Source organism: Palaemon carinicauda, chromosome 4, assembly GCF_036898095.1.
Source record: "Palaemon carinicauda isolate YSFRI2023 chromosome 4, ASM3689809v2, whole genome shotgun sequence".
In the NCBI taxonomy this organism is placed as follows: Eukaryota; Metazoa; Arthropoda; class Malacostraca; order Decapoda; family Palaemonidae; genus Palaemon; species Palaemon carinicauda.
The window spans coordinates 96,055,319-96,082,356 of record NC_090728.1 but is presented as its reverse complement, the minus strand read 5'-3'; the positions used below and the strand labels follow the sequence as shown (position 1 = coordinate 96,082,356).

The window sequence follows — 27,038 nt, the reverse complement described above, 5'->3', positions numbered from 1 at the left end:
AACGAATAGTGTTAGCAAGATGCTAGTAACGTCACCAAAGACATATCTATATATAATTATAATGTGAAGTTTCAGCCAAAAAATTCTTATCAATTAATATAAACTGTGTTCATGTGATCCTTGATTGCAGTTAATGTTCTGTCACATTTTCTCAGGATTTGGTTGTTTTCTCATGGTCCGAGTTTGTTGTGAGAACTCTACACAGAAAAGTGTAGAGATTAGTAACACCTTCCTCCCGTCTGTTCTCAGCAATTTGTAAATGCATGAGCATATATGTAGGGCAGCATGACAACACCAACCCCCCAAAATAGAAAACGTCTTCTGCCACTCACTGAATAGCTCCTCAATCTATGAAAGTCTTCTTGCAGATTTCGTTTACAGTCACACTAAAGTTAAAGTTTAAAGCACTTGAGATTGAACTTAGCGCCCCAAGAAAACGTTGTTCTGTATGTTTCTTTACCTTATGTTTCTGATCATGACCACGAATCTAAAATTTTGGCAACGGTATTCTGAAACGTGTTCGGGAGTACTTTGCTTAAGGATGGATGGTCGAGGTATTAAGGAAACACCACATTTTGAGCCAGGGTCTCTAAGGAGATCGTAGTGTAGTGTTAAAATTGTTTCTCGTGACAATTCATATCTCCCGTGAAACATAACAATCTTAGTACTCCGGAATCTTTCTATATATAATAATGATTTTCTCACTCACCTATTGACAAAATGAACCAAACTTCATTCGTCTTAATATATCTCTTATCATATGCTCCTTCATCTGTAAGTATGACATCAAGTGGCCCCTCTACATTTTCTAGGGCAGACGGTCTAGTGCTGTTGCCTCCCTCCTTCGTTACAAGGGGGTCAACAGGCTTCACTCCTACAGATGCCGCATCGGGAATGTGATATAGCCGCTATCGCAAATTACCCCACTTCTCTCACACGTTAACTTCTGAGCATTTCTTTTTTTTTTCTGGCATCTTCAAAAGCACAAAGTTTTTTTTTTTTCCAAATTAAGAGAATTGTTTGTTTTGAGCCCATATGTTTCTTTAAAGAAAAAACTGAAATTTCCCAATACGATTTGCTTCGCATTAATAACCATTTCGTAATCTGAGCATACTTGTTGGCATTCAGCAAGCTAACTTATACAAGTAGAAGAATATTCATTGCATATGTTCATACACAGTATATGTATTACATTACAAACATGATATGATTGTGAATATCGTTTACACAAACATTTATCGATTTTACCATACACTATTTCCCCAAAGATGATGATTCCAGGTGTTACTTTTCAGCAGGTATTTATGGGGAGATATTGCTAAATCTGACCATAGATATTACAGGGACTTATATGCCATCGGCGTCAGGCATTTCACTTTTTAGTAACCTACTATCGTCCATTCTCAACACATGACCAGGCCACCTCAAAATGCTCTGATCCATTCTTTAACTTCTTAAAGCAATATGAAGAACATTTTCACCTTATCAATTCGTATAATAAAAATACTACGCAAACAATTAATATAAATCTCTTCATCCGTTCATGCTTCATTTACAATGTCTATATCTCACTTCCATAAAGGGGAGTTGGTTCAACAAACTTTTCATTATCTACCACCCGCTCCCCGTGGACTTTCACAGACAATTCATTTCCCTTACCAACCTAGTGTTCATGTCCTGTTAAATTTCTTGTTTCGACTATTCTGTGACTTATCGTCTTATTATCATTCGTATTATTCATTTTCGGATAATTAAAATTATCTTGTCGTGTTGGGGTTGGATCCAGTACAAAAACAAAATCGGTCATTACTACGTTCGTCATTTAATTGCTGATCGAATGAAGAGTCCCTTTGGCATATTCTATAACATAACTGTTTAATTCATATATAAAGACAACTCAAGAATATAACAAAGACCTCTTTGAACAATATATATTAATCCTGCTCACTCACCCGCTTTCTGGATTATTTCTTCCGTCTTCACGAAAATCCAGCTGACACATCCTTTTCCCAATACCTCTGAATTATATACACTTCCCCCAAACTGTAATCATTCTTTCTCTCTGTGTAACCACAACACATTAAAAGATTCATCCTTCTGTACACCTATACTCGCACTTTTACCTACATTTTCCCACCTCTCTACGCACAGGAATTAATTCATATCACTTACATCCTCGTTTTTCCTCGTTCTCAGAGAACTGATCTGCAACGAACGCATAACTCTTATATTCCCATCATTATCTAGTAAAACTTCTACAGCTCTTTGAGTATCAATTATCTTAGATCCCTGTTCAACTAATCAATGTAAACCATTCCATATAATTTTACAGCCATACCATACCACTCTAAGCTTTATAAGTCTTACGATCACTTACATCACTTTTCCATGTATACACATTTACGTACTCTATAAGATTATTTTGGTGTAAAAATTGTTCTAAATAATTTAGGAAATATATACCATGGGTCGTAAATTTTACGAAATAAGAGTTCTATTTCAAACGAGCTCCACAAGAATTCCTATTACCTAACTTACATCTGGTCATCCCTTATATTGAAAAAAAAAATGTGATTTCTAATACTTCTCATAATATTCAAGAGGCTATTGGAAGGAACTGTCAAAATGCCAAGTCAGCTTCTTTGACCACGATGTATAATTCATAATTTGAAATCTAACAGAAATTCGCAAATCTTTAACCGTTTTGACTAATCTAAAAGCAATACTATCAACTAAAATAAAGAAAACTCGATGGCATGTGTGTTTCGTGAACCATTTGCCATACCTCTCTTGTTATTTTGGAATCCAACAAAAATAAAATGGTCATATAATATCGTATGCTAACATAAAAATATACCACGAATCCATATGTTTGCAGGTGCAAAGGAATTCCTTTTTCCTCTGGAAAACCACCACGCCGAGAACAAGGTTGGAAGAAAAACAAACGGAACAATGATAGAAAGCACTAGAAGGCCCATAGGGCGAGCAAGACTGCCTTTTATCAATAGCATAGGTTTTAAAAAAACTTCAAGACAAAAGCCTCTAAAGAATCCCAGAGCTTAGAGGTAAAAAGAGCAAAAGCACTTACACATCAGTAAAACTGCTCGATGTTATACAAGGAAATATATTTTTGCATAAAAGCAGCAGCAAGAAGAGAAGTAAGAGAGAGTAAAACGAATATATAAAACCACCCAAAAGTCCACTCTCATCTCTCTTTGCAGTTTCCCTTTACTGAACTTCCTCAACATTCTCATTCTTCATGGTACTTCTCCATCCCCCCATCCCACCCTATGGGAAAATTAATTTCAGAAAAGGGAAAAAAACTAGACTACTACTCGTTCAGACAAGATTACTGGGCAAGCATCCAAATGTCGAGGTTATCAGAGTCAGCAACAAATTAGGAGATGGCGTCTTTGTTGATGTCCCCTTCCGGGTTTCTGAGTATTTACAACGTCAAAACATGAACACGAAATAAGATACGTAATTACAAATTACCGGAAATAGACTAGACATGGATATCATCCCTAGTAATTAACATGACCTTCGAAATGCTCTCAGAGCAAGAAACGAAATAGACAACTATATATAAACGTTTAGAGCTAAAGTAATGACATGGCTTCGTAAAATTTTTAATTAAGTCTTATATTTCTAAATTATAACTATACAACTCTCAAGCTAAAATCAGTTTTTAATTCTTCACGCACAACATACGTAAAATTAAAGTTTAGCTAAAATTAACGTAAATTAAAAGTTAAAATTAAAATGGTTGAAAAGCCGAGAACGAAACTGTCGATAATAAATAACCAAGATCTCCATATTTTCTAAATAAATAAATTTCTCAACTCCCAAATGCATAAACGTACCAAACATCCTAAAATAATCCTTACATCTCAGAGACAGTGTGTGCCACACTGAAAACTGCACAAAACCTAAAATTGAAGTACTCTTGAGGACAAAGAAAGTACTGCTGCGTGCCTCGACACGGGCACTCAGACCCAGCCAAAACCTCATCTGTACCACGTACCTAAAGCTACACAATAGTTGCTGAGGGAGGGCGAGGCATGGCTATGGCCTACCGGAGAAAGTTAACGGCACGAGACAGTTTGAAACGAGTAATTCTCGGAGGTTTTGTCTCACTGACAAGCCAGTCTAAGTTTTAATAGAGTTGAAGAGTGAGAAGGAACATCTCACGTGGTATACACACACACACACACACACACACACACACACACACACACATATATATATATATATATATATATATATATATATACACACACAGTAGTGTATACGACCCGTCAAAAATAACTTCTAAACATTTAGATAAATATCCACACACACACACACGTACAATACTCCTATCACCAGGGTTTGACTACTCCCTCTCCCCCTACCTGAGGGATGGAGAGAGCTGAACATGACCTGAAAGATACATACATACACACACACACACAAACACACACACACACACACACACACACATATATATATATATATATATATATAGAGAGAGAGAGAGGAAGACACTTGTTGTTTATCATATAAGGGAGATATACACACACTAACACGCACACACACACACACACACACACGCACACACACACACACACATATATATATATATATACATATATATAATATATATTTATATATGAGTGTATATGCATATTTTATACATATACATTATATACATGACACACTAGTGTACACATCCCGTCAAAAATAATGATTAAATATCTAGATAAATATGCACAGACGCACAAGCACTCCCTCTCACCAGGGTATGAATACTCCCGCTGTCCCCTACCGAGGGGCGAGGAGAGCTGAGCCTGACCGAATATTATATATATACAGTATATATATATATATATATATATATATATATATATATATATATATATATATATATATATATATATATATATATATATATAAAGATTGAGGTCTTTGGTTTACTCTCTGTCTGCTGTGCATGAATAGAGCCAGCAGGGAACAGGTATCGGGTGTAAGTTTGAGTCAAGAAAAGAAAAACAATTCTTAAAGAAAACCTAAATGATTTTAAATAACAGAAAGAAGTAAGACTAAATTAATATTTTGACTGAAAAAACTAACGCAAAAGAATACCCATCGTAAATATTTCCATATACAAATGATCAACTAAGATAGGATATTTTTAAATTTATAATTCAGAAATATCGAATACGATTAACCCTTATGATCGCGACCATTGTAACTTTATTAAAAAAGAATATTCAATTATTGATCTCCATGGAACTATGAAAAATGAGTATTTCATTATATTATAAATACAACGGAGCATCAAAGAGTTTTAATACTAAAAATTAAGGTAACACAAAACCAATAAGAAATTATTCTAAAAAAATTGCACTAAAAAATCCCAAAACATTTTACAACTTCTTAAAATCTCTATTTCTCCTCACTTTCTAGAGACACTCCAATAGAAGGCTTGGCCATTCGAACTTACATAAAGTGGAAAAATAAGGTTGCCGCTTAACTGACTATGCTGTGAAAACAAAACTATTCGCACCTAAGAGTTATGAAAATGCCATATCCATAGGTTCTTATTATGTTATGAAAGTCAAAGTATTTTCCGGAAACAAAAAAAAAAAAAAAAAAAAATCTTTCGATATAGAACATTGATTGTACAAAATTCACTCATCAGCAAATATAAGAAAATATCACTTGAAAATGTTTATGTATCCTTTGTACGAGAGGTAATGTACAGAATCATAAAGGTACATTTGCTTATCATTTAGCCATTAAGGATCACCTCTATTAGGACCCCTACAAAAACAAGGGATACAGCAATAAACCCTTACGTAACATGCAATAGCTTCTCAAAAATATTTGGCGGTCAATCGACAGATGGGCAGTTAAGGAAGGGTAATGCACCCTCCTGAAGGCAACGTTCATCATGATAAATGGCAACCTAGGTTGGTAACGCTCCCTTAAGACTCCCGAGTCTTAAATTATCAACTAAAATCATCTGTTCTGCGTTTTGAGAAATAACGGGATTTTTTAAGCGACGCTAGAGAGATTAAAGAGAATAGCAGCTTGTTAGAAATAAGTGTTATTCGTATACTGACATAAAATCTGTACGTTGGGCTAAATGGAAACACGACAGGGGAAATGAATGTATTATTACTTGACCACCGTAGTCCATTTGACAAAGCACTAAATCCTGCTTGTTAAAGAGGACATGGGCAGGTAGGTGGTAGGTAAGAAAGACAGAAGCAATCATGCAACGGAAAAATAAACGAAATGCAAACGAATGGAGTGTGTGTATTAAACGAACAGCAGGGAATAAAGGGATGAGTTCCCTCAAGGAAGATGAGAGAAACGTTAGGTAAAAGTTTCGACGCACCATGTCCGGTTAGTGGAGAGAGAGAGAGAGAGAGAGAGAGAGAGAGAGAGAGAGAGAGAGAGAGAGAGAGAGAGAGAGAGAGAAATTTGCTCATTCATTCGCTGGCATGTATTTTATAAAAATGGCAAAATTGCAAAAATAGCATCTATTTCGCTCGCAGCATGCGAGGCAATTTAGTTACTAAAGCCCTAAAACTAGTTGAGAGCATTAGCCCTTACTTTAATCTTTACCACTTTAATTTAACCTTTAACTAATACTACTCTATCATCATTAAAGTCCATTTACGGCAACTATTTCTACAGCAACACCTAAGTGTTTACCTTTTATGTAGTCTTAAGAACAGTAAAAGCATTTTACAGCAAATTTACGACAGTATCCCTGCCATTCTATCTCTCATTCTTTTTTGTTAAGACTGTTATCAATCTCAAATCAAATAGAGTCAAAACTCTTTCTTATGTGTAACCTTTGATCAAATGTTCTAACATAATACTGTTATAAAACCTCCTTTTTCAAAGTACTATTTAGCTAAAATTGAGGCGAAATTACAGCATAAAAATTATGAGAAAACTGAGAAAGTAAACTATCATAATTCAAGTTCTGAAGCAAAGGAAAGAAATACTTTTGGAAATGAGGTCTGATAAAACGCACAAAGGAATGAAAGATTATCTACATTTCACACAGTTAGCAATCATGATTATTTACATATGAAATACGTCCTGTACACTTTCTTTTCAAGTAAACTGTCATTTGCAGGATGCAGAGTACGAACTTTTAAAAAAGAAAATTTAAATAAAAGAAAACAATATGATAATTCTAGACCACGAAACCCCATCGTCATGGCAAAAACACTTCGTCCAGTAAAATCAAAAGTGCATACAAAAAGAAACCACTTTTCCCGTCTTTACTATCTCGCCTCAGTTTCTATCACAACCAACAAATTTTTTTGTGAAAAAAATAAGCGAGACGTATAACCGGCACTCCAGATTCCTCTACATCTCTCCAAGGGCATCTCGTTCCACCCGTTCGGTCTCCCATCAGAGCATCCAGCGAGAACCACCGTCACAACAGAGAGAGCAGAAAATGAAAGTGGGGACGTCCGAAATAGCCTCTAATGGAGCTGGGCATCCATGCCCAGCTCCAAGGGAAACTCATATGCTGGTCAAGAGTAGTTCTTGACCAGGTGTATCGGCAGCAACCTCCCGGGTGAGAGTGGTTTTATCTTTTTTAAACTAATTACGAGAAAATTTTAGAAACAAATGGGATAGACATTGCAATTCGTTCAATAAATTATTTGTTAAAGTTACACTGAAAAAGGAAATTATTCATTTTCTTGATAACACTGGTAATATCGCTTTCCAAATCCACTAACCTCTACTACTGCGAATGTCACTGCTATTTTGATGGAATTTCATCCCATCAATGAGGCAAACCTGAAAATAACAGCTCTGATTCATCTGCCGAATCTAGCGATAAAAATTCATCAGCAACTCAAATTCGCTCTAAACTTAGGAGGGCGGTAAGACAGTAGTGACCGTCTCTATTACCAACCGCAATAAAAGCCTAAGAGAAAAAAACTCCAGGACGCAGAAGAATAAAGCTCACACGGAAGAAGACGATCCAGTCCTATATTTTAATTTGGTTCAGAAACACAGTTCAAGAATTATGTATAGGTTTACAGAACCATGTTGATAGTGAAGGCATTAATCTACTCCCGTCACAACCACGCAACTTTGACACAAGCTATTACTTTCACCGGACTCTTCTTCGGTTCGTTAATGAATCGGACCACAAGAAGTTTCTTCTCGTATCGTATGCACAGGATGTCTTCGAACTAATAATGCATTAACATTCGAAGCCTTTCTTAACTTTCAAATCAGGAAATAAAGGGCATTCTAACATTTATTCTAAATCAATTATGTACTTTTGATAGTTATGTAAAATTGATAATAAAAATCTCCAAATTCATATCCAAATTACGAAAACAAAGAACATTTATTTATTATGATAATAAATACAGTCAGAATACCGTCACTTTGATTACCATAACTTCCTATTTAACCTGCTAGATAAAATTTCAAACCATGATCACACAATTTGTGTGTTTACACACTCACACAGATATATATATATATATATATATATATTTATATATATATACACATATACATATATATATATATACATATATATATATACATATATATATATACATATATATATATACATATATATATATATATATATATATATATATATATATATATAAGCCTTTGATGGCCCAACTCTTTACATAGTATGGAAAATAAACCATCTCCATTGTATAATAAAGAGAAAGTGTCTGGCTATATATATACTGTGTATATATCTATCTATCTATCTATCTATATATAATATATATATATATATATATATATATATATATATATATCTTTCTGGTCACGCTCAGCTTTCCCTCCCTCGGGTAGGGGGAGAGTAGTAGTCATACCCTGGTGAAAGAGGGATATGTGTGCATGTGTATGCATATCTGAATAAAATGACTGATCTCGTCCACTAGTTTAATCATAATATTGTACATCTAGGTAGACTCGAACTGCGTACGATTACAGATGAAAAACGCTCTAATCATGCATCGTGTTGTAGTTCCTGGTCACTTTCAACTCTCTCATACAATCAGAAATGTGTCGAGAGATAAACAAATATTCTTGAATTCGTCTGAAAAATTTAGGATGCATTAGACTATTAGAGCATACTTGATTCAAATATAATGCATAAACTAGTGGCACGAATGTTGTATATATTGCAAAACAAGAACTATGCAATAAAATGTTGATTAGACCATGTCAAGGTAGTAAGTTTATGTAATAAAAAAAAAGAAAAAAAAGAAAAAAAAAAAAACGTCTTAGCTTGATTAGAGAGACGTGTGCTTGATGCCAAGAAATCTAACTTCAGAACAAGGCATGCTACTAATTTTGCCAACTGAAACACAAACGGTAGCAAGCCAAAACCTGTATTGGTTTGATATATTACATCATTTCTTATTCATATACATACATGTAGCTGTTACTATTTTTAGTTACGGATGGTTAAAATTGAAGAAATGCTATCCACACTATGGCGAAATGAAACTGCTGAGGTATAAATACGGTCAATATTGACAGATTACCCATTACACGCGTACAAAGAATCAGGAATGTTGTAATAATCCGCTTTAGTGATCTGCACACATTTACTTAGGTGGAACATGCTCAGTGTTTTTACAAAATTTCAGAACTAACTGCCCGGCAAGGACGATAATGTTTAGCGCCCCCCGCCCCCATACATACTACTTAGAGAGAGAGAGAGAGAGAGAGAGAGAGAGAGAGAGAGAGAGAAAATTAAAAGGGATGTAAGTATACATATGTCAATATGTTTATATCTTGTACATAAATACTTAAAGTGATACAATGAAAAATCATTTAGACAATGTAGTAACCTTAAAAAATGTATATCCTTTGAAATTAACCAAGACTTTATATGATTTAAAACTATGTTCCAAATTTTTAACATATTTGCATAGAAAATCCAATCTGATTACAAACTGTGAGCCCACTTAATTTGATTACATAGATTTAACTCGAACATTTCACAGAAAACAATGGATTTAAATCAGTTATGGACAAGAAGAGTATTGTCACTGCCAACAGATTATACATTGATATATCCATTGATAAATATTACGGAGATTCCAGGAACATATAATTAAATCGAATTCAAATGCGCTGTTCTCACTCGCACTCTGTCTGTCGTTTTTAATTTTATTAATGGGGAAACATTGGATTTTCTTGGAACCAATGCAACAATGTAATCAATGAAAGAAGAAAAAAATATGAATGAAACAAATGATTGCGGAAATCTAATGATTACAAAAAACAAAAACAAAAAACAAAAATGGCTACAAATAAAAATAGCAATACAAAAAGTTAATTTCAACAATCGTTTCTTCTGAGACTATAGAAGGTTTTGGCCACAGTGCCTCTAAAATGATCAGGATAAGGGTGGGTGAACCATTTGGTCAAATAGTCATTCTACTCACCTGGCTGCTTTCGGGACAACCTGTAACCAGATGAACGTCCGCTTGACACACACTCACCTGAGGATAAAAGAAAATATAATGAAAATGTCTCTTTACTAAGATTATATTTTAGTTTTACGACCCCCTTCTCTCTCTCTCTCTCTCTCTCTCTCTCTCTCTCTCTCTCTCTCTCTCTCTCTCTCTCTCTCTCTCTCTCTCTCATACACAAAATAAGGAGTGAAATACGAACATATTAAAGAATTTACAAGTAACTAATGGAGCTCTATAAGTTAAGAATATAAATCATGAGAATTATCATTAGTTATACACCTTATTGTGTTTCTCATCACTAAGATTACCTTATACCATTAACAATTAATTAAGGTAAATTAATAATGAGTGTAGACCTCCGCCACGGCAGCTTATTTCTCGAAACCAGCTTGCCTTTCCCAGAAACAACTTAGACCGTAGGCGTAATTGAAGTCCGTGTGACAACCATGTACGAACTTGGGGTTAAGGTTAATTCAATGGACCTTCTGCTCGACCTTGACCTTGGACTTTCAAAATTGACTCATTTCCAAGTCTTAACATAACGATAAATCCCTGAAAGTTTCCCTACTCTATACATAAAATTGTGACCAGGACATTGTTCACAAACAAATACACAAACAAACAGGGGCGAAAATATAACCTTCTCCCAACTACGGTGACGAAGGTAAATATGTATCATCTTACAGGCACAACTTCTTTATTTCCAAATAAAGTTAAATAATTTGATTTAAAAATACCGCGACGTTATCCTTTTGCACAGAATATTTCACCAAAGAAAAATGGTCATATCAAAAGACCGTGACTCCAGAGATATATTTTGACGCATCTCCGAACAGTGGTAGCTGGGCGTTAGCATCGCCGCCTGTCACACAAACAATAGACAGTTTCCTTTGTTTTGTCTTTTATTTTTGCAAGGTGAAATACTTTAAGAGATGTCTCCTTGACTCAGAGTGAGACATTCATATTTCGACAAGAGAAAATAGAAAGTATTATGTATTATGAAATAATGACAAAAAAAAAAGGATAAGAAATACTTAACGCACAGATTAAAATACATGTCAGTAATCTATTGATGTTATTTCACATTGAAATAAAATCAGTTACACCTTGAAAAGATACAGTATAAGATAAATCTCCTGATTATGTTACTGGTCAGCTTCAAGAGAAAATCAAATAAATTATTTGGCATAACTTGTTTTAACACAAATAGTAATACTGGATGTAGTATATATATGAGTATGATTTACTGAACCCCTTCTCACCAGTTGATTATGAATTTATAATAACTATAACAACCTCTTGTCGAAGTGCAAAGGTGTCATTGTAATTATAGATAATTCTTTTCCTTTAACGAATTATAAGATAATTGATTGCCAATCACAGTTCCCACAAATACGAAAAATATAATAAAACATGTACCACTCATCAAAATAGTAATAATGAAAAAACAACAACGATATTAAAAAAATAATAATAACAACAATAATAATAATGAAACTTTCTCTACTAAACAGAAACTGTCTACAGTGAAAATTAATATATATCAGGTAAGGAATATTTCATAAACTATCAAGTTTCTCTTTCATTTCCATTAATCTATATCACTAAGTGAAATGATATCGATTCCTTGTTCTTTTTTAAACAAGTATTTTCAGCTTTATCCAAAACTATAATTTAGATATTGATCCTAAATTATGATTAACATACTCTCATTTAATATCAATATGATATACAAAATTAATTCAATCACTACCAAACCAAGTCCAAACATGAGAGATGAACTGAACACGGTCATCTCTGCAAAACTGTTGTGGAGCCATTCTTTCCGGCCACTTATTTTGTAAGAATAATATAATATTAAAAGCCAGGTGGACACAAATGAAGCTACAAAGAAACGGCCACAAGCCAAGTTGTCTTGGCTCCATGGTCAAAACCTTTCTCTTTAAACACGCATGCTTTGTACGGATCATTGGATGTTTCAACAAAAAACACAAATTTCTAGAACCATAGCATGTTCAGTCATTGGAATACATTTTTTATATAAAAAAGACAATGACTACCGAGTAACTAATATCTTGATCCACCCTATATTTATCATTTTTAATCACAAACAATTAGTACGTCCAATAAACTATCAATAAGCAAACAAACACTTGGAAATCAACACAAGTTTTATTTCGGGGAGATATAATCTCTAAATATTATAGCGATCCGAAAGATGGGGAAAGTGTAATCATTATCGGTCTTTGGACCATCATCACAATCTTCAAGTATTGGAGAGAGAGAGAGAGAGAGAGAGAGAGAGAGAGAGAGAGAGAGAGAGAGAGAGAGAGAGAGAGACTCATTTGGAAGTATCATCGACGCAATAATCATTAACATTCCCTCAGGGATCCTATTCACTGCGACAGAGATCCTCGAAGGGAAATATGAGAGAAAAATCTCGACCTTCCATTTGAATCCTCCTCATACCCGTGTATTTATTGATGTTTCAGTGGTGAATGATAGGCTGCTGAGTTCAGCAATGTCTACTAACTAAAAGCTTCATCTGATATATGCCAGTCAGTTCGAATAATATTTAACTTAGCTTTTTAAGTTTCTTTCTAACAACACTAACAAACACAAACTAAGCAAAGGAGTGAGTGTGAATGCTTACAAACAAGCAGCTCTCTCTCTCTCTCTCTCTCTCTCTCTCTCTCTCTCTCTCTCTCTCTCTCTCAAACATACATACATACATACATACACACACACACACACATATATATATATATATATATATATATATATATATATACACACATATATATATATATATATATATATATATATATATATATATTATATATATATATATATATACATGTATATATGTGAATGATATATACCTAACGTCATTTATGAATTTATACTTCATATAAATAAACTAAAATAAGTTGAAGAGTGGGTGTGAATGATCAAACACTTTTAGTAACACCCCATACAAACGAACAAACACACATCTATCTATTTATATATCCAAATATATACATTCCATATACACACAGACATATATATATATATGTATATATATATATATATATATATATATATATATATGTATGTATATATATATACAGTTTATATATATATATATATATATATATATATATATATATATATATATATATATATATATATATATACACACATTACAGACAAACAAGTTTGAAGATAACTGAAGGCACGCGTATAATATATCTAATATCACCCGCAGCACGAGTGATAAAATATATACAAATTCCGAATGTTGACCTTACCACGAAAACTACCTTGTCCCCATTATTAAGAGGACCCCCGAGCGAGATACAGACCTTTATTATGTTCATCACATGTTCTCATCCCCCAACACCGGGCAAGCTATTTATGCTGTTGTCATACCCGGCAGAACGAAGAAATGGGATTACGGACAGGGCGATTACAGAGAATCGCTGGTCCTCGCTTTGGGATAGGTTTTTAGCATTCTGTGTATTGACTATGGGGCCGGTTATGCCCAGTTAACGCCACGTAGGTTACCACTGACCTGCCTCCCTACCTAACACGTTCTTTCACTAACAGCTGCCCTTCCAACTGTTGTGGTTATGACAGCTGCTAATCGTGTGTGCCCTCGATTCAATCCGGCCAAAGGGTTCCCGGTCGATGTTCGTGATCCATAAAGAATCATCCGTGATGTGGTTCTCACCATACGCTATCTTCCCATACAGTTCTATCGCTAAATTACACCTTTTTAAAAGTGTACCTTTCCAATTAATTTTCCCAACGATACTAGAGAAATCCAAACTATCTATTTCATCACAAAAATTCACAGCAGTCATCTTCACTTCACATGGAAGATTAATGTGATAGAATTTCCAATATCAATGCATGAGGGACTGCTCTATCGAAACGTGACATTCTACAAAGTACTCTTCACACGTATTTCGAACAGATCGACTTTGGTAATGTCATTTTGAAATAGCATGAGTGGTCGATGACTGGAACGGAAAACACTATGAAAACATTCCATCATCATTCATACTTTCTCCGATCTGAACCGGTAGAGATTTGAAATAAAAATTCCGAGTATGCATAGAATGAATTTAGTATATTGGATGTGGGCTTGAAGATTCTCGTTTAATATAAAATGTACGTGTCGTATCTATTCCGATACTCTACTATATGCCCATGTTTATCATGAATATTAATACATTTATTTTCTTTTCCTTCTTATTTTTAATTTCAAGAAAGGTCCTCATTCACAAAAGTGAAAAAAAAAGAAAAAAATTACCGAAGTGCTCATCCCTTGCCGCTATAACCAAAATGCAAACGATTAGTAATCAACCATGTACGATACATGGTAAATCCAATCAGTCAATGTCAATAATTTGTGCACATTACTAAAAAATAATCTTAGAAGGAACCATTAAATATGGCAACAAATAGTATAAAAAGTAAGGAAAACTAATCCAATCTCAAATCGTTAGGAGAATACTTTTATAATTAGAAACGTGTATATATATATATATATATATATATATATATATATATATATATATATATATATATATATATGTGTGTGTGTGTGTGTGTGTGTGTATATATATGGTCACACTCAGCAGCATTGCCAAACGTATAACTACTCGGTCTATCCCCATCCCTCGAGTACTCGAGTAGAGGGAGAGTAGTCATACTCTTGTGAGAGGGGTTGTAGTTAGGAATTGGGGAGGGAAGGATTGAATTTGTGTGTGCGCTCAACCTCGTGTGTATGTGCGCGCGCCTCGTATATCCATCTAAATATCTAGCCGTCCTTTTTAACGGGTCGAGATCGAAAAATATCCAGAAACGTAATATAAAGAAAATAACATTGTCGAGACACTTTCAATAAGATCTTAGAATCTAAGGGAGTTTCTCTTTTTAAAGATTGTACAGGAGATAAAAAAGATTCAAGACTTAGCGAACAATTTAAAAGGATCTTAACCTTCTCTAATGTTTATAATGTACCGACATAAAAGTTATATACTTTCCAAAATCTAAAAATCTTTAAAGGGTTCCTTTTCATCCAGGAAGTTGACCAAAATACGGAAAAGGGATCTCTCCTCCCTGAGATTTACAATCTTTCAAAAAACTAAAAGGATATAAAATGTCATATCCTATGGAAGGTAAACTTCTTTTTTCTTTAAATGAAGCTGAACTTCCGGCATTCCTTGTTTTTGCTCAAGAAGATAGGAATATCTTCAAATATTTGATTTCAATCTTGATAATCTGCTACCAATTTACTAGTTCTCAGACATACCTGTATTTCTGTGCACATTCTAAAGATTGGTACAAATCGTTTACCCAAAATCTTCGCACAAGTTCCGTACTCAACAATGGATACCCGTTCCATACAAAGGGATTATACCTGATGCCTAATTTGAATTATATTAAAAAAAAAAAGGGGGCTAAAAAAACAAATCAGTCTTTATGGCGAGATAGCAGTTAATTTTACATAGGTAGAAATATAAAAAGTCCAACATAAAAGAATAGGCGAAACCTGCATCTACATCTAAGATCAAGAAATGTAAATTAAATGCCATGATACATACCCCAAAAGAATGGAAAATCTACACTCACCATAGACTTCAAAAAGCCATTTTTCACCTGCGATGGAAGTTTTCGTAAGATATCACTGTATTCCACGTCGGGAATGACGCTCCTTAACTGCAACATCACTTATGCGAACTGGATCGAACAGATAAATAAACCCAAAGAAACACGACCAGCGTTAATTCTTTACTACTCAAATTAGTGCCCTCACGTTGAGAAAAGAAAAACCCCTTGGAAGACAAAAAGATAGAGAAATCTGAACGCACAGATCAGCAATGGGAACTGAAGTGAAACGCCCTCAACACCCGTCTCTTGTCAACAGGATTATGAAAGTCAAGAGCGTCATTCAGATTGTGTATGTAAGATAAGAGAAAATCGACACAGCCTCCGTCCTAGCACACCTTCAGTCACAAACTGAAGGCAAGAGTATACCAACGAACACCGCATCTCGTATGACCTTCACTTCCTTCATCAGTATTCAGAGGTGTCGTGGTAAGAACAATACAATCTTCGATAATTGTGCCACACATCTGAACTCACGACACATATCATGAAAAGCACATACCAAGTGCTTTAATAACCTGAATCTGGGGTTTAATGTCAATTTCTGTCATACATCTTTAGTTTAAATCGTAAGGTAAATACAAATAATCCTTTGCTAGTGGAGACAAGGCAATACTAAGGCAGGAGATAGCGAGCTATGTCAACCGAAGTATCAATTAAACATGGCAGGTGACGCTGTTCCAACTGTGAGACGAATTCGTATCAGATGTAACGTGATGCATATATAATGATTAACGAAAGCAGCAGATACAGAATACCCCCAGAATCCTCATTGGTCTAACTTGCATAATGTTAAGAAACGACAACAATTATTCTATCTCGTCGCATCTTGAAAAAAAAAAAAAAAAACGTAATTTTCGACCGGCCACACCCCAATAAAAAAAATCTGGGTAGAAAAGATATCAAACATTTCTTTATAAGCTGGGCACTGCCATATGCACAAGGAAACATAAGCAGTACAGTATTCAACGCAAGTCATCTTGTACGAGGAGAGGATAGCTATAACACTACAGCTATTTAGCTTTCATTTAAAAAATTTAACACTACACGTAACAATTTAGTCTTAAAAATAGATGGGATTTTCCCACGAATTTCACTTGTGGTATTCACCGATTTATTATATTCTTTAATCAAATCAAATCTTAAAATTTACTTTCTCTGGAGGGTTAATTAAAAAGATTATTATTATTATTATTATTATTATTATTATTATTATTATCAAGCAAATCTAACCACTAAGAATTCTTTTTTAGATTACGTTCTGCAATATTTTATAAAATGATTATAATTCTTACTCATATCGTCAAAAATTTAATTGTAAAAAAAAAAAAAAAACCATATTCCCATAAAACGCTCGATAACATCGTAATTAATTAATTCATGAATGCCAATACACTTCGAGCATACAAGCATGCAGTGCTACTGGTGAAGAGGAAAACAATGCAAAACTTAAAGGTGTAAAAAATGAACAGCATAAATTTGAACTAAAAGTGGACATTTCACTAAATCGCGAATCATAGTGCAAGTCAAACACTAAACTACAGATTTCGTAGACAATCATTGGCTATTTCAAAGCAGTGTTAACAAGCCTTGACTTTTTCAGATAAATTTCAATGTTATGTAAGATAAACAAGAAAAAAATAAACAAGGAATGTCATAATGGGTCAGAGAATTTGTCCAAAAAGGCATCTCCAATCACACTAATGTTGAATTTCCCCCAAACTGATCGCTTGCACACAGAGGAACCATTCCTGTGGCCTCACTGGACGCAAGGTAAACAGGAGGTGCGAGGTAAACCGGGTTAAGAATAAAATCGTTACATGTTTTTACCATACCTTACCCAACAAGCTGCCAGACTCTGGCCGCTACCCATCTAAGCGTAAACAAAGGTGCTCTCTGTTGGCTGGCTTTAATAGAAATATTTGGATAAGATATCCATAAAGCTGTTTCAACCAAAAAAGTAGAGGTGAGGACAATGATGAATTAAAGGTTAGATTTTACGATAAACTAAAATATAGTACGACGAGAATTGAACAGCAAAGAAAAAAAAATTGTTTATGACGCTAGGTATTTCTTGTACGGAGACTTCCTGCTTCCAAAGCACAATGGCATCAACAGTATATAAAAAAAATAATGATGGTTGCGTGGGGAAGGAAGGGGGGGGGGGGGGAGGCTTGGTGCATGATAAAACATTCGGTAGGAAGTTTTCATGTATTAAGACAGTATTGTGTTCGATTCATTTGGAGATGACTTCATTTACATAAGGCCTCAACATAATGAAGTACATTGGCGTTCTCCCAGCTAGGAAGAGTAAACAATGATATATCCCAATATACTGTATACATGGCAAAGCAAAACAAATTGGGTGACCTGCAAAGACTCAGCATGTCAACATTGTGAAATTATAAAGATATAAGTAGGCGGATGACCGGATTTCCATTTTCAAACCTTTCATTTCCCGTCTTCCTTTCGCTTCCTTCAATTAGACTATTTATAATCATTATTAAAAGGAAAAAGAACAAACTTTCAGAAACTAGGAAAAAATGCCCTTAACCATAACAAAGAAAAGTTACATCAAAATAAGCAATGGCGACAATAACTGGTTCTTGTGGTTATTTGAGACATTCCCGTGAGAACCATTATGTCATCGACCAAAGTAAACCTGATACGTCTATTTGGCCCCATAGCATAAGCTGCAGCACCAATAGTATTCGTTCACATTATTATAATGATGTCATCTGATATCGCAACCTATCGAAACACTCAACAGGAATTGCTGGTTGAGTGTCTACCACAGATGACGACAGGTCTTGCTGTGCACAAGTCTGACCATTCGCCTTTGAACAAGACAGGAACATAAGGCAGGAGGCTTATTATAACAATTCTACTGCAATTAAGCTTTTACAAAAATGCTGAATTTTGAGTTTAAATCATATGATCTTTTATTAATATACAAAATTTCCATGATGATAATCAGGATTCGAATAATGGTATTTAGTTTAGTATTCTATATTACATAAATTTAGCAACTCTCTCTCTCTCTCTCTTATACCCACACACATCGATATATATATATATATATATATATATATATATATATATATATATATATATATATATATATATATATATATGTGTGTGTGTGTGTGTGTGTGTGAGAGAGAGAGAGAGAGAGAGAGAGAGAGAGAGAGAGAGAGAGAGAGAGAGAGAGAGAGAGCGTGTGCAACACATATAAATACACACACCGATATTTGAACAAATTAATGACGATAAGCAAACTAAGCTGTATCTAAATGCAAATCTTACACTACACTTGAAAGACCAAAAACTGATTTTATTACTGAAAAGAAGACAATAAAATTCAACCCCTTTAAAGAAAAGATAAAGTTCACATTAATTATTGATGGCTCTAAAACGTTCTATTTTATTAGCTCGTCTTACGTCATCACATCCCATGGGGGAAATCAAGACACGATAGAGGCGGGGTCCTGGGTTAGGGTTCTAATCATGTTAAGGATTACATAAGAAAACTCTCATCCATTTGCGCTCTCTCTCTCTCTCTCTCTCTCTCTCTCTCTCTCTCTCTCTCTCTCTCTCTCTCTCTCTCTCTCTCTCTCTCATCTTCCTCCCTTTCCAGCATGATATCCCCATCTCCCGAGGGAGATGAGGATGGCAACATTACTCTTCTGCAGATGTATAGTATTACCAAATTGCACCTTGACCACTTGCTTGATAAATGATGATAAAATGATCCTCGTTTCTGTTTCGCAACATTTCTTGATACTCTTCAGCTTTTGAGACAAAGTTTCAGGAATAATACCCGAAAAAAAAAACTTTTTTCAAATAACTTTCTAAGAGAAGAGATCTTAAACAGAAAATTCAAAGCGAACGGATAAGACGGCTGAAAAACACAATATTCTTTATGTTTTTAATAATCAATATCTTAACGTGGGGAGACGTTATGCATGGCTATAAAAATTATTTGTATACTAAAACGCAATGTGCATACAAATATTCATTCCTATCTTGTGTAACTACAGTAGTCATAAGTAATGAACAAAATTTTAAGAGTTGTAATACTTCAGGTTAGGGCAAACCTCTCTTAACATAACCTTCAAGATCAGAATTAATAGAGCATATTAATTCTGTTCATCGTGAAGGCACTGTTGTCCGAGCTTAGGAGCTGCGTAACGTTTCGGAAGTTTCGATTTGCCGTGTAAATTTCTATACTTACGTCATATTAGAAAATAGGCTATCACTACCCACTGACAATAACAAATGGTTTTTAAGTTTATTTTTTTTTTTTTTGCTTAAACATATCTTGAAAAAAAAAAACATTATGCAAATGACTAAAAAACATTCCTTAAATGAAAAAGACTAAAAATACATAAGTAATGGATTACCAAGATGCAAAGAAAAACCACACATCCTCTTGGAGTAATGCATTATATCAATGCTACTCATCTTTTACCGACAAAAACAGTCATACATTCTGTGGGGATAAAGATAGAAGAATATCGTCATTAAATGAAAAAATGGGCAAAACATTTTTGTATATAATTTCAACAGTTAACGATCTGCAACAAGTATTGAGAGGAAGTTGTTGCGGTTGTAGCAGTCACAGTGTTAGTAGTCGTTATGCAATCACTGCTCTAGATATTACTCATTCATAATGGCATGTAATTGGGAGCGAAAATGTGGAGGAGGTCAATCACACAGCAAAGAAAAACAGGCTGCTTATAATTCCAGCAAGAATATGCTAGGGGAAAGCTTCATAATCCCGTTACAGCCATGGTATAGACAAATTCACGCCGAGTCACAGCCGCGTTTCCTCATCCTTTCGGCGGTTTGCGCTTGTCAAGATGGTAAAGTTTTTTGCGGTGAAATGCCTGTCATATCAATTTGAGGCGCAGTGAAAAAAAAATAGGAAAAACTGAACGAAGAATTTTCTTTTGGAAATCTCATGTTAATTATAAAATCTACATAAGTTACTTTATCGAAACATTTTCAAGATTTTTTATATTTATTTATTAAGAAGATAAACGAGAAATGTGTAATGTTGTATAATAAATTCAGAAACTCCACAGGAAATATTTGAAACCTGGCCACAGAGGCCAAAACAGTTATGTGGGTTATACAAGAAGAAAAGAATCACAAATGTTTTATTGTTAGAGCCTTGTGAACAATGGTGATAATGACAACTTCATTAAAAAAACCGAAATACACTATGGTTTGACATGAACAAAATTAAATCGAAAAATTAAACGAGTGTGAATATGCAAAATGTCAAAAATCTTGCGAGTACACCAAACCCATTAATATAAAAACATCAATAAAGTGCCGGACGAAATGACTACAATCTCCGTTCTAACAACATTTTTTTTTTCATGACAAATGGAAATCAGCGACGGTAAGTCATGTATCCATCTCTTACACAAGGAAGTAATTATACGACTACAATCTACAAAGCGTCACACTTTGCAAGCTAATTCATTTGTAAGTGATACTTACACCAATGACCCCATTCTGTAGTAAGATGATGATCTGTATGAAGGACATATAAAGAAAGATTTCCCTGAACACTTGGGTAGAAGCTAAACAGTGACCTTATTATGTACTGTGGTGAGAGCTTTCATTCAGTAATATTAGCGCGTTACTCTTGTGTCACATAATCTTCAGTCACTCCTCATGATAGTATTTATATAAACTAATATTGTCCGCGGATAACATATTCATTTCGTGTTCTGAGGATGACTAGTTATTAGTCTTCGATGTAGAATAGTCCAAGATATAAACATCGGATCACTGAAGACTTTAAAGTTAAATATCTATTTACCTTTTCATTTGAAACCAACAATTTTCTGGTTGGACCACATTCTCTATTCATACAGATATCTGCAAACAAAGAACAAAATACCTTCGCACAAAATGATGCAGTAATATGTAATACTTACAACTATTGTAAAATTGGTACGGTTTGTGATTATATCTAATTAAATGTGAGCTTCAATTTACTGCCATTAGCATATAACCTTTACTTTTCTATATAAAATTATTTTACCCATCATAAACATCGCTTGCACACTATGAAAGGACCCTGTGTTGAAAACTCTTGAACAAGATGGTGAAGACATGCACAGACTAGCCTCCAAGAAATAATTTCTTATTAAATCGACAAGTGCTAAAGATCTTAAACACTCTAAAAATAACACGTACAACAATCCATGTATAAAAATCTCAAGGCTCAATAAAGAAAATTAAGACTGGATTTCAAAATAAAGACTAGAGGACTTCCAGGTGGCCGATGTTGACCCCTGTTTAAGAGGTGGTCAACAATTGCAGAGGGCCGATTAGGACCTTTGGAGACAAAATCTAGCCTTCGTGTAAGAAAAAACTACATTATACAATGAAGTAAAATACAGCCCCTCATAAAAAATCTAAGGTTTATAAATAATTAGTTTTTAATGCAATTTCTTTATTTTGTTTAGTGATATTGGATTACCTGATCTGCATCTTCTTATATATAGCATAACCTATTCTGAATTATACACAAATTCTGGCAGTGATTATCTGTCTGACATTAAATCATTCTTATTGAGAAATCGTAATAATATACCTAAATAAAGAAATTTTACTTAGACAAAAGACGATCAGTTTTTATATAAAGTATCTAATTTACTTGTGCATGGCTAAAGGTCGACGAAGGATCAAGGGTTAACTGAAAGGGTCGATGATCTCAAAAGAGTTTGGTGTCAACAGATCTAGACAATACGTCCACTATGTATGACATGTTTCATAACCATTCCTTTCTTGTTTTCGATGTTACATTCGTCCTCTTTACATCGCTCTCTTCTGTTTCCCCACAAAGCAACACTTTCCCAACCTGCCATACCATGCCTGGAACATAGGAGCCAAACTTGAAAGGGTCAAGTTATTCGTGAAGAACTTAAGACATACTTGGTTAGCACCACGTTCCCTTTCGAACGTCTCCCAGTCATACAAATTCTCGCATCTTGCCCTCAGATAGAGACAGGGGTCAGGGTGATCCAGTCGCCGAGATACACGAAGAAGGAAAAAATGGAAGGAAGAAAGTATAGCTAACAGTTCCACTTGCCATTTCCCTTCATTAAAGTATATGCAATATGAAAATTTACATTTCATCTAATTTTCCTCGAAATGAGCAATACATGATTAGTTAGTTATAACATGTGTTTACATGCATACAAATATTTACAAAGAAAGTGAAACGCCCTGCCTGAAAAATGTTTTAAATAATTCATGAAAAAAAAAAAAACCTGCACCGCAGACGTTCCCACAAACACATTTTCGCAGAGAGAAAAATAGGGCCACCGTCTACATTAATCATGAATTCATAATAGAAACCAGAAGAGCGGAAAGGAAAGAGAGAACATCAGTGGATTCTAGTTCTTGTACTTCCTATTTCAATTCCTTCCTGCTTCCTCATCTATATCTAACATCGCTCCAGACCAAACAAGAATTCAAATCCACACTGGCGCAATCCGAGTCCTCTTCTGGTCAAGAATCGATAAATTATTGGCTGCAAGTTAATCTTGTACGTGACAATACAAGACACGAAACACAACAATGTCTGGACATGAGGTGGGTTCCCCACAGCATCTGGTTTCTGATTGGATATAAACTATATACATAATTAAGCAAGGGGAAAAACTATTAAGAATGTTTATAGAAGTTTCCATTACTGACAATCTTATAATCACCCAACCAAAAAAAAAAAAAAAAAAAAAAAAAAATCACAAGGAAATGGTCGGGAATTGTTGCCTAAAATTTTTACTAAATATGCATTGGAAAGATTATGTGTGAACTTCTGACACACACACACACACACACACACATACTTAAAATATGAACTATCCGACAAGAAGACGTTACCCATATTTCGTCATCGAAAACAAAATGACGACGTAGTTGACCTTACAACCATTGGAGTACAGACTTGCAATCACGTAAAGGTCATGGAAAGGCGACAGAAATATGGCGAGGAAAAAACCTTAAAATCCCAAAACCCATTAACAGCCTTTGGATTAACGTCACAGTATATTACAGCACGAAGAGTTCCATTCACACAGCTGTATCGCCGGATTGCGCAACATCCCGCATCCACGAAATCCATTCTTCCCGGACACCTTCATCCTCTTGGAGGCTGCAACGCCCACTCCACATGCCAACAACCCTTTCGCTGATCGCTGAGACGACTCAAGAGCTTTTAATGCATCCAATAACAAAATCTCCTAGATGCGAGGAGAAAAGAAATTCTTACCAAAACATCAGGAAAATCTTTATCATTTCTTGCAATAGACATGCTTAGTCGAGTATCTCTTGAAGACTAAAGATTTCTCACACATCTTTAAAATAAGGAGCATACCTACAAAAGAGATACGAATTAAACTAACGTGTACAAATGAAATCTTATATTATACATGTGTAAATACATTTTTTAAACGCACAATTTTATTAAAGAACACATACATGTTATACATTATATGCTTAACTATTTGAAGCGGCAAAAGCTATGAAAATCCAGAAGTCATCATTTCAAGTATGAATATGAAAACGAACGCTATGTTGATCTTTATCTAACTCCATCCCTGTTATGGGAAACAGCTTAATGTTGAATAAGGAAAATACATATAAGTGCCCGAGCGTGAGGTCATTTACACAGCCTAACCAAATAAAGTGAACTAATCCTTGCTATTAAAATAAAAAAATCTCTGGATAAGCTATCAAGTTTCTACCCAACTTCGACTACATTACAATATTCTGCTTCACGTCTGACTGTGCGTGTATAAACACAAAACATCCCATCTCTCTCTCTCTCTCTCTCTCTCTCTCTCTCTCTCTCTCTCTCTACATATATATATATATATATATATATATATATGTGTATATATACATATATATATGTATATATATACATATATATATATATACATACATACATACATATATATACAGTAAATATATATATATATATATATATATATATATATATATATATATATATATAAATATTGAAAACTAAAGTTTTCATATGGGCAAAAGCAAATGAATAGTGGTCTCACTATTGAGTGAAGTCAAAGGTGACTCTGGGGCATTTCCCCTGAGAGGACAGCATCACACCCTGACCTTTTCGTTTGGTCCAGGCCTCCGAGGTCTTGTACTAAACACAACCACCCTCTTTGCGGGTAGGGTCCTTCGGTACTGAATAAATCAATGAATAATAAAGTTTAAACAAATTATTATTCTTATAAAGAAAACTTTCCTTTTATGAATACTTTGAGCATCTTCTTTACTACTGAATAAGAAGCAGACCTAAGATGCATCTAAACATGTCCATGAGTATAAGAATTTTTTTCCCAGCATAAGTCAGGACAAAAAAGACACCCAAGGATTTAGAGGTATAGTTATCAGTCGTTTCTTTGAGGAAAGCACAATTAACATCAAATATGTATGATACCGAGGAAAATGGATCAATTATCATTATACAAAATACCTATAAAATCCAATAAAAGCAAATGTCGGTAACCGTAAGACACACTTCTTATACAACTGGCAATGTGCCTCAAATGTAGGATGCTCCTGATGGGTACTCCCCTGACCCTGTACACGAATACCCGATTGGATACTTGGCCACTAGTGTTACGCTGAGAAATCAATTTGTATTTTTCATAAAATCTTGGGGGCCGAAAAAGTTCAACAATTTTACTTCAAACAGTAAAACACCCTTGGGTGTGTAGACTTGAAGTTTTTGTATTCTACTCTTGTAATTTTAGAGATAGGCAACATAGCATCACTGAATTAATCCCAAAGAATAAAATAGAAAAGCAAATAGAAACGCACTTCACCCTAATAATGCAACTTATAAACAAACATTTGTGAGACCAAATGAGATTGTTGATCATCGCAGTCATGGAAGAAGACCCATTGCAATTTGGAATTCAGTAGGGGTGACTTTGAACTGGAAGCTGACCGTCGTCCTCAGGGAACGAATGGATCTGTGCGTGGATAAAGTTGAGGGTGTTCAAGGGAGGAGAAGGAGGGGAGCAGGGGGAGAAGGAGGGAGTGAACAGAAGGGTGAGGATGAAGAGAAAAGGTTGAGGGTGTTTGTCTTATGGTGGTCAGGCAGGTTCTACCTGGAGCCTCGTTTGGCAAATGTTCGGTCCATTTGCCTATATATACTCAATAACATGTGAGAAAAAATACTTCTCCAAGGCCCCTGCCTTCTTCCTTTCCCGATATTATACAATACAGGCTGCAATTAACACTGAATGGATTATGCATTTAAAGATTATGCTCGATATCATATGCATAGGGTTTTGATTTCGAATATCATTAAAAAAAATTATCGAGATGATCTTCAACAACGTATTTATATACATAAATATTTTCTGAGCTCATATGCAATATCCACAAAACCTAATTATTTTTTCTTTAATATAAAGCTATTCGTTATTTCTAAGCAAATAAAACAACATGAAATTTAAGAAGAGAATATGTAGGGTAAACAAATTTCAAGCATAGTAAACGGACAATGAAAAGTATCAAATGAGTCTGAAAGAGTAATCATGGCACACAACGCTATGATTTAAGGATGTGTAATCCTTTATTTTCTTCTAAAAATGCACCAGTTAAAAATAAAAAATAATAGCAATACGATTCAGTATGGAACACACCAACCTGTGCTAGAAAAAAAATCTGACATTTGTATTAAGCCAAACACTCAATACGAAACTGAAAAGTGAAGTTCAAAATGATAGAGTCAATTTCAATATTATCCTTTTTACCTGTTCAAACACTTGAACTATGAAAAACCTAAATATAGTAAAGGAAAATAATCGCGAGGGAATAAAA

The 27,038-nt window shown here is 34.5% G+C and overlaps 1 protein-coding gene across 6 annotated transcripts in view; it reads right to left on the bottom strand.

The window, feature by feature from the left end:
* LOC137640070 (uncharacterized) overlaps positions 1-27,038 on the bottom strand; it is a 1,165,168-nt gene that overhangs the window by 54,651 nt on the left and 1,083,479 nt on the right. For 5 of the 6 annotated variants that reach the window (XM_068372504.1, XM_068372505.1, XM_068372509.1 and 2 more), the window contains one exon: positions 10,458-10,514. The exons of the other annotated variant lie outside the window; for it this stretch is intronic. In XM_068372504.1, coding sequence (XP_068228605.1) covers positions 10,458-10,514 — 57 coding nt within the window. The remainder of the gene's footprint in view (positions 1-10,457; positions 10,515-27,038) is intronic. 6 annotated transcript variants of the gene reach the window in all.